This window comes from Phaethon lepturus, unplaced genomic scaffold, assembly GCF_000687285.1.
Source record: "Phaethon lepturus isolate BGI_N335 unplaced genomic scaffold, ASM68728v1 scaffold28825, whole genome shotgun sequence".
NCBI lineage: Eukaryota > Metazoa > Chordata > Aves > Phaethontiformes > Phaethontidae > Phaethon > Phaethon lepturus.
Genome location: NW_010541647.1, coordinates 1 through 9,251, shown reverse-complemented (window position 1 = coordinate 9,251; position 9,251 = coordinate 1). Strand labels below are relative to the sequence as shown.

Sequence of the window (9,251 nt, the reverse complement as noted above, 5' to 3'; positions counted from 1 at the left end):
AATTGGGGAGCGGCCCGGTGGGGGCGGACGGTGTAGGCCCACCCCGGGATTGGGGCACGGGGCTGCGGCGGAGGAGCGGGCAGACACCCCCGGGTGTCACGGGCACCCCCAGCCTGGTGAGCGGAACAGCCCTTGCTGGGGGAAGGTGACAGCCTTAGGAGTTGGGAGGGACCTTTCGGGATGGGGTTCTGGGGCAGCCCTGGGGGTGAGGAGACACTTGGGGTGCGATGTGGGGACAAACCGGGGTGTGTTTGGGGGTAAACCTCTGCGCGGGAGATTTACACTGGGGGACAGCCGAGGGATGGGACAAGAGAGCATTTCTGTGGATGGAGGAGATGCAGTCCGGGGAGTAGGGGAGGATCCCGGGTGTCGGGGGTGTGGGGACACCCCCAGGGAGGCACTAGGTCACCCACCAGGAGGGTGCAGAGTCACTCGGGTTAGAGGGACAGCAAGGTCTTGTGGTGGGCAGTGACACCGGGACCCCTAAGTCCCTTGTGCCATGGTGAGGCCACCCCTCATGTCAGCAGCCTGCGCTTGGTGGAGGAGGCATGTGGTGGGTGAACGCTGCTCTCTTCCCTGTCCCTGAGCATGGACTGGTCTGGGAGGATCGTGGGGGTTGGAGCAGAGTTGAAGCCATGCAGGCAGACTGTGAGCATGCTCTCTTTCTGTCTGTCCCCCAGATGAACCGTTCTCCAACCCTCTGGCCCCTGATGGCCATGATGTGGACGACTCTCACTCCTTCCACCAGTGAGTATGGTACTGCAGCACTGGGGCGGGACTGGACTAGGACTATGGGACCCAAGGCTAATCCCACCATCTAGAGGGTTGGAGTGACTGGTGCAGTGCAGCCTTTGGGCTCCCTTCACAGGGACACCGTATCTGACTCTGTCACACAAAGACATGCCAGCAAAGCCTCTGCCTTCTCAGAAGCTGTCGGGCTGCTGAAGCTCATTGGGAGATGACGGTTTCTGTTTCCCCTCTCCCTTGCAGGTCCAAGCTGACCAATGAAGACTTCAGAAAGCTTCTTATGACCCCGCGGGCTGCGCCAACATCTGCACCACCATCCAAATCTCGCCACCATGAGTGAGTAGGACTCCATTTCACAGGACTGTGGGACAAAGCATGGCTGCCTTCCCTCTGGGGCTCAGTTCTTGCCTGACTCTCTCCCCCTGCACTCTGGAGTGGAGTATTTAAAGGGGCTTTTGCTAATGAGTATGCGGACAGGGCCTGAAGAGCAGACCTTGGCCCTACTTTTTGCACAAGTCCACGCAAGCTGTATGTGTGTGTGTTAACTGGAGAGAGAGGTAGGTCAGGACTCTTTTAAATAACAGAGTGAGTCTTGTATGGCTGTTAAGATGCTTCGTGCAGGAGGTAGATTTAGGTTTTATTATGTGAAAATTGGTGCTTTCCCCTCCTCTTCCAGCTGACAGAGTAGACTTAGGGAGAAATGGTACTGTACTGTTCCCATCTTTGGGCATCTCAGTGCCCTGCTGTGTCTGAGGGACTGTTCTGTCTAGCTGCCAGTGTTTGCATGGCTCTGCAGACTGTACGTGTGGTTTCTCACCCCTTTCCAGGATGCCCCGGGAGTACAATGAAGATGAAGATCCAGCCGCTCGCAGAAGGAAGAAGAAAAGGTAAATGGGGAAAGCAGTGCATCAGAACTTGTCTTCATACATCATGTTCCTTCCATGGAAGCACGTTCTGAGCTCCTGGGCTACCAAAGAGGACCCTGAGTGGCCTGGATTATTTTGGGGCTTTGGAGCCAAGCAGAGTGAGAAGAGCTCAGACTGAGTGACTGTCACTGCTTAGGGGAACAGATGTGGGAGGGTGGCAGCAGGATGGGGGTGAAGCTTCACGTCTGGAAGAAGCAGGAGAGTCTCTGCAGGTGTCTGGCAGAGCAGGGCAGTTTTGGGACATCTGTGCTAGTCTTTTGGGGCACATCTGGGCAGCAGGACTGCGCTTGACCTTTTCCCTTTGGAAGGGAAGACTGAGCTCCTCCTTGGAGAGACTTGGTACAACAATCTTATCTGGTGTTCTCCAGGCATGTTGTGTCCCATGGAGCTTTAGTATGTTTTTGGAGCAGAACGGGCATGTGTGGGGCCTTGGGGACAGTTACCCAAGCGGTACATCAAAAGCGTGAGCATGTCACTCTAACACCGACCTGTTTTTCCAACCCCAGCTATTACGCAAAGCTGCGCCAGCAGGAGATAGAGCGCGAGAGGGAGTTGGCTGAGAAGTACAGGGATCGAGCCAAGGAGAGGAGAGATGGCGTGAACAAGGACTACGAGGAAACGGAGCTGATCAGCACAACTGCCAACTACAGAGCTGTGGGGCCAACGGCAGAGGCGTACGTGAGCCTGCAGCACGGCCTCATCTTGCCAGTCTGCCTCAGAGGGGCTGTCTCGTAACTGGCTCCATTTTTGTTGCACAGGGATAAATCTGCTGCAGAGAAGAGGAGACAGTTGATCCAAGAGTCCAAGTTCTTGGGTGGTGACATGGAGCACACTCACTTGGTGAAGGGTCTGGACTTTGCGCTGTTGCAGAAGGTGAGCAAAGATATCACCATGCTGCTCTTCTTCTACCCTGTCCGCTCCCACAGGCGGAGAGGGTGGGCAGAGGGCAGTAGTTGCCACTTAGAGGTGCTTCAGTCTTGTCAGTGTGGATTTCTCTTTCTGGGAGAGATTGATGAAGGGTTGGGGAGCTGGTGGAAGTGGGCTTTCTGGTTCTTATGGGCAGCAGTGTCATGGATTGGTCTGTAATGCATGGATTTACTCTGTGGCCAGGTACGGGCTGAGATTGCCAGCAAGGAGAAGGAAGAGGAGGAAATGATGGAGAAGCCCCAGAAAGAAACTAAGTGAGTGGTTCAGGATTTTGCAGTCCTGAGTGCAGCTGCCTCCCAGAGAAGGGCATGCAGAGGGGGCAAACACTTAGCATAATACTTCTGTTTCTTTTCTGTTTCCATTCAGGAAAGATGAAGATCCTGAGAACAAAATTGAATTTAAGACCCGTCTGGGTAAGACTGTGTGGATGTGGCTGTTCCCCACCTTTGTGTTGTGCCATGAATGTGGGAGAAATTCTGGAGGGTGAACGGAGGAGTGAAAACCTTTAGTCATTGGAGGGGGAGAGTCTGAAGTGTGGGCGTCCTGAATTGGAGGGCTGGAGGAAACATGTCTCTTAGGAGGTTATTCTGATGTTTCTGATAAACTAAATATGCTTCACTATGGCCTTTTCTGTTGTTCTCGTACGAGCAGCTCTCCCACGCGTTTCCTTCCCCTCCAGGTCGCAATATCTACCGCATTCTGTTCAAGAACAAGGCCTATGAGCGGAATGAGCTCTTCCTGCCAGGGAGGATGGCCTATGTGGTAGATCTGGATGATGAGTATGCCGACACCGATATCCCAACCACACTGATACGGAGCAAGGCTGACTGCCCCACCATGGAGGTACCCAGCACGCGTCCGGGTTGCCTAACTGCATTGGTCTGAATTGGCCAGAGCAGGTCTTGCCAGGAGGGGTCGTCTGATGAGGGAGTCATGTTTGCTCGGGGATTTCTCCTTCAGGCGCAGACCACGCTGACCACCAATGACATTGTCATCAGCAAACTGACGCAGATCCTCTCCTATCTCAGGCAAGGGACCCGCAACAAGAAGCTCAAGAAGAAAGACAAAGGTAGGAGCTGAAGTGAATCTAGTAGAAGGACTTAGTGCTGGAAGCATATCCCGAGAGAAGGAGATATGTTTTGGCTTGCTGCATTCCCTTGCACCGTGAGGCATTAGACTTCCTATAGCTCCCTGAGCAGTGCATCCTGAAGGCAGGCTGTTCTGTGGCTACTGAGAAATTATAGCTGTGAGGGTGGCTCGTGCTGCTCTACTCTTCCTGGTTAAGGCCCAGTTCCTTGGGGAAATGACCTTGTTGGGGAGGGACATAGTGGCTTCCTGAGAGGGCTAGATATGATGTGGTAACCAAAGAGGAAATCAGGAGGACACCCTTCAAGCCACCACTTTTGGGGCTTGGAAGCCAGACTGGGGACAGGGAAACCGTGCAGGTGGCAGAGAGGATTATGTGCTTCTCGCTGCTCTTGTGTCCTTGCAGGGAAGCTGGATGAGAAGAAGCCCCCTGAAGCTGATATGAAGTAAGTGCGTCCCTGCCCGCAGGCTGTGTGGTCACAGCTGTCTGCATTAAGGAATGTCTTTTTTGTCCCATTGGGTTTGGAGAGGGTTGGGTTTAGTGCTTCTGGAATGAGCTGCCTCCTTGGACCGGCGGCTTGTATGACAAGGCTGGAGGCAAGCTCTATTTTTTATTTCAAGCTTGAGGTAGGCAAGGGCTGTCTGTTGTCCTGGTCTATCAGAAGCAGGTCCAGGCAGCAGCAGACAGCAGAAATGCGGTGATACCTCTGAGAGATGAGAAAGCCAGTTCTAGTGGGCATCCTTCGTTCTCAGTATTGGTGCTGCGTGCTCCTTTATTAGGTTCCAGTTCAAAGGGACATGGTTGTGGCTGATTCTCTTGCACTGCCCGTAACTGCAGGCTCTTTTCCACTTCTAGCATCTTTGAAGACATTGGGGATTATGTGCCCTCCACTGCGAAGATGCCACGGGAGAAAGAGCGGGAGAGGTACCGTGAGAGAGAGCGTGACAGGGACCGGGAGCGTGACAGGGACCGGGAGCGTGACAGGGACAGGGAGCGTGACCGGGAGCGGGAGGATGAAAAGAAGAGGCACAGCTACTTTGAGAAGCCCAAGGCTGATGATGAGGTGAGCCTCTGCTCATGAAGACTGTCCCACCTGATCTCTGCCTTTGGGGAGTGCAGCTGTGGGGTTGGTGTGGTCACCCTGATGCCTTTAAGTGTGTCTGGTCATGCTCCCAAACATGCCAGTGTTCAGCTCTTGCTAAGCTCTGTCCCTTCATCCAAGGGGCTGGTGGGTGGCTGGGTGCTTGTCCTCTCCTTCAGCAAGTAAGGGAGGACTAGCACAAGCCAGTAGCTTTTATGGTTCAGCTCTGTGCTTGCCACAAACAGTCTTAAAGTGGAGCTGCAAGTCACGCAGCACTGTCACTTGCCTGCTTTCAGCCCTCCCAGGTGACACTATATCTCTCCCTCTTCTTTGCAGCCCACAGACATCGACAAAGGTGAGTCAAGTGGTGTGGACGTGTGAATGAGGCTGGACATCTGAGTGAGGCCGTATGGGGTTGCAGACTACAGAACTGCTTGGCTTGCTGGCCTGTGTGAGCTCCCTGCTCTCCGAGAGGCTGCTATGACGGGTGGAATTGCTTGCTGTGAGGGTTTTGGGGTGAAGAGTCTTGTGCCTACAGGCTGGTGCATGCCTGGGTTGAGTGTGTGTGCAGATCCTTCCCTGGATCCTTCCCAGCAGACCATCTCTGTAAGCTGAGGAGTGTTCAGGGTCTCCTAGGATCAGCCAGCCCCTGTCTGAACTGGTTTGCTGCTCCTTGGTGTTCTCCTGGCTCCTCTTCTACCTCACATGCACCCTGTCCTGCTGCCTGTTACCCCGTCCCAATGAACTGGTCATGCAGAAGTGGGCTCTGCTCAGCCCTGTGTGTATTGCAGCTGTTCCTCCCCCAAAACTCAGCCTGCTGCTCTCTCTGCCCCAGGACCTGGTTCAGCCAAGGAGCTCATCAAGTCCATCAACGAGAAGTTTGCTGGAGCCGCTGGCTGGGAAGGAGCAGAGTCATATCCTTTGCTGTCTGTGCCAGCCTGGCCGACTGCGGGGCCAGGCTTCCCTTGCAGGCAGGCCTTGCCCAAGTATGGCTGTGTGCCTGTCCTTCCTCAGTTGGGAAGGCTCTTGCTCCTGTAGCGGAGAAATGTCACCTAAACCTTGCTACTTGTATGCCACATACGAGCTCTGCAGCCTCCAGCTGGGTTGTGTTGGGGCAGGAGATGGCTCTTTGGCTGGCTGTGCTCAGCCCTTAGCTCTAAGGCTACTTGGTGTTGCTTTCCTTGACTGTTGTCACATTGAAGAAGCCAGAAGACAAGAAGCAGCTGGGCGACTTCTTCGGCATGTCAAACAGCTACGCCGAGTGCTACCCTGCTACGTAAGGAAGCAGCAATAAGCTGCTGTTTGGGAGCAGGGTGTGCCGAGGAGCTGCTCTTCTCTGGCAGCAAGAACTTGAATGTCAGTCCCACTGCTTGTTGGGAGGAGCGGGCTTGGCTTTGTCCCGGGTTGCAACGTACTGTTAAAGTACTCCCTGAGTCATTGGTTCTGGCAGACCTGGCCTTTTCTTACTGGGTCGCTGCTATGAATGGCTACCTTGAGTCTCCTGCCCCTCAGTGCCAGGGAGAGGCCGAGGTGGCTGGGAGTCTGCTGGGTTCCCTAGTAATTCGTATGCTCGTTGAACTCTGGCCACATAGCAGTCCCTTGGCAGAAGAGGAACGGCTTTCAGCCTGCAGAGTCATCCTAGCATTTGCAATCTTGGATACCCTTGTGGTACAGCTTGTGTGGAGCCTGCGGTTGGAGGAACTTCTCTCTGGTCCAGGAACTGAGTGTGTTTGGTCTGAGGCAATGCAAGATGGCTCCCACCAGCCTGGCTCCAAGGTCCTGATCCATGGACCCACTCCAAACCCTTTCCTTGCTTTTCTTTTCTTTACAGAATGGATGATATGGCTGTGGACAGCGACGAAGAGGTGGACTACAGCAAAATGGATCAGGTATGCCATCATCAGCTTTTAGGACCAGCCAGAGAACTAAGCATCAGTGCAGGCTGAGAGGATCCCACTGGAGAGAAGCAGGCTTGTGCGGAGGGGCTGAATGCCCTGGAGCTGGGTGTTGAATGTGTTTCGGGGTTTGCTGATACACTGTGTGCCTGGGTCTGGGCGGGATCTGTCGTCGCGGGGAGCAAACATGCAACTCCGGCACTTGACCAGGAGATGTTGGGGAGGTGCGCTAGTTGGTCTCAAGTCCCTCTTCCACAGAATCTCCTGTCTGGGGCTTCTCAGGGAAGGGATCTCAGAGCCAAGGCCAGACTGGGTGCACAAGCCTGTTGAACTGGGGCTGATGGGAGATGGAGATCTTGCATGCTAAAGGAGCTGCTCTGAGTTGTTCTTTCACTGCAGGGTAACAAGAAAGGACCTCTGGGCCGCTGGGACTTCGACACCCAGGAGGAGTACAGCGAATACATGAACAACAAAGAGGCTCTGCCCAAGTGAGTGCAGCCTTCAGGAAGGATTCTGGGTGAGGGTGGCAGTGCTGGCCAAACCTGCATCCTGGGGGAGCTTAAACTGAGAAGGGGGTTCCCCTGGTGAGGACCCAAGGAGGAGCTGTGGATCCTGGGTCTGGTGGCTTGTCTTTGCTCTTAGTGTCACTCTTGAGGACTCCTGCCCAGCCACTGCTTTTGGGGCCCAAGCTGGCTCTGGAGTACAGGCTCGTGTCTGGGGCAGATGTGTCCATTTCCCTGGCACGCCATGGATCCCCTGCGAGCGCTGAGCTCTGTCTTGCTCCTTCCCCAGGGCGGCCTTCCAGTATGGGATCAAGATGTCTGAGGGACGCAAAACCCGCCGCTTCAAGGAGACGAATGACAAGGCAGAGCTGGACCGGCAGTGGAAGAAGATCAGCGCAGTGAGTGCCCAGTGCTGGGGTATCATCTGTTTAGGCCACCAGCTGGCAGTGTAGCCCAGGAGAGCTCCCACCTAGTCCTATCCTCCCTGTCCTAGCCACGGCTCTTTGGTCCAGCTTGTCTTCTGGCAGCCAGGCGCCACCGGTGTACGTGTGCAGCAGGGCTGGCTCTCTCCAGAAGCTGAATTTGTTCCTTGCAAGAGCATCAGCCAAGTATTTGGGCCTTCAGGACTGGAGAGGCATCTGGAGCTGCATTTGGAGCTATTGCCCTGGGGCTAGTCCTGATCAGGGGCTTTTTGCTCCAGGCTCTGCAGCAGATGGATATGTCCAAAACCAGCAGCTCTGAGCTATCCAAAGGCGCTTGGAGGGGATGAAGTGTGTTTAGTTGCTCCCTGTTTTCTAACTGGCAGAGCTGTGGGTTGTCCTGGCTGGGTGAGCTGGGCATGAGCACCCCAACAGTATGGGATGGGCTAGGGGAAGGTGAGAACAGATGGTCCTTGATGGCCAAAATGGAGGAAAGGGGGAACAGGCCAGACTTCAGGCAGTTTGTGGACAGCTTTAGCTCACCTCAGCTTGCTCTGGCCTGACTACAGCTCTCCCCAGGTGTATCTTGCAACCTACAACCCTTCTGCTGCAGTTGTGGGCAGCCAGCTACCCTGAGGGTAACGGGACTTTGTGCTTTCTCTGCAGATCATCGAGAAGAGGAAGAAGTTGGAGGCTGATGGGTTAGTACAGTTGTCTCTGCTCTGGGCTCAGTCACAGGGCAGTGCTGGGGCTTGCCTGTCTCCTGACACCTCTCCAAGCGGCTGCAGGGGCCAGAGACCTCCCTGCCGGCTTGTGGCAATGGGGCTGGAAGGAGCCTGGAGAACTTTTGGCCTCTGTTAGGGTGTTCCTGCCCTGCTCAGCTCCACAGAGCCTGCAGGGCACTGCTGTCCTGGGCGGGCCCTGAGCAGACCTCGCTGGGGCTCTTCCTTGACCTTGAGATGTTTCTGCCCCACACAGCTGGGTGCCCTGAGAAGCTTTTGGGCCTCCCCCACCGTTCTGTGGGGTGAAACTGCAGCCCTCTGCTGAGCTGTGGATGGGACGGGGACGGAGCTGTCTGCCCTGCATCCTCACCTCTGTCCTGCCCCTCTCTCTCTTACAGAGTTGAGGTGAAACGTCCCAAGTACTGATGCCTCCAGTATCTTCTCCTCCAGCTCCTGGAGCCCTGGCCTGCTGGATGCTGCCGTCGCAGAGTCTGCTGGCCTGCTCTTCCTGCCCCCCCAAGCTGTCCACTTTCTGCTCTGGGCTGGGTAGCATGTGCCCCCCACCAGCTTTCTGCTGTGGGGCTGTGCTGAGGCTGTCCCCTCCGGTGTTTGCTGTATAGTCTGTGATGTGTAAATGTTGTAGCCGTAATAAAACTGCATCAAATTTCATAGAATCATTGAATGGTTTGGGTTGGAAGGGACCTTAAAGACCATCTCCTTCCTACCAGGGCCCAAGTGGGGCGAGCCCCAGCTGCGGATGTTTGTCATGGGAGCCCTTATCAAGCCCTGAATAAAATTAGCAAATAAGCCTCTTTGGGGGAAACAATCCCAGCTGTGTCTCTGTGCCTGGGGAAGAAAGGGGCCCCTGGCATAGGGAGCCTGATGGCTCACGCCCCAGGAATCACAACACTGCTCCTGCATGAGCTCTGCCCCAGCCGCTGTGA

At 55.1% G+C, this 9,251-nt stretch overlaps 1 protein-coding gene across 1 annotated transcript; it reads left to right on the top strand.

Moving 5' to 3' along the window:
* The first annotated feature begins 686 nt into the window (after positions 1-686).
* On the top strand, positions 687-8,733 carry IK (IK cytokine, down-regulator of HLA II). Its single transcript, XM_010287796.1, has 19 exons — positions 687-747; positions 991-1,083; positions 1,575-1,634; positions 2,180-2,347; positions 2,432-2,546; positions 2,784-2,854; positions 2,967-3,013; positions 3,280-3,443; positions 3,561-3,669; positions 4,093-4,132; positions 4,543-4,750; positions 5,105-5,123; positions 5,604-5,698; positions 5,971-6,044; positions 6,600-6,657; positions 7,063-7,151; positions 7,456-7,564; positions 8,252-8,286; positions 8,706-8,733. Exons 2-19 carry the CDS (start codon positions 1,028-1,030, stop codon positions 8,731-8,733), a joined length of 1,545 nt encoding a protein of 514 aa, XP_010286098.1. The 5' UTR covers positions 687-747; positions 991-1,027.
* Positions 8,734-9,251: the final 518 nt, after the last annotated feature.

Coding starts and splice junctions, on each gene's coding strand:
- IK (XM_010287796.1), top strand. CDS start 1,028: ATGACCCCGCGGGCTGCGCCAACATCTGCACCACCATCCAAATCTCGC. Junction 2,348..2,431: donor GTGGGGCCAACGGCAGAGGC/GTACGTGAGCCT, acceptor TTTGTTGCACAG/GGATAAATCTGCTGCAGAGA. Junction 6,658..7,062: donor ACTACAGCAAAATGGATCAG/GTATGCCATCAT, acceptor CTTTCACTGCAG/GGTAACAAGAAAGGACCTCT.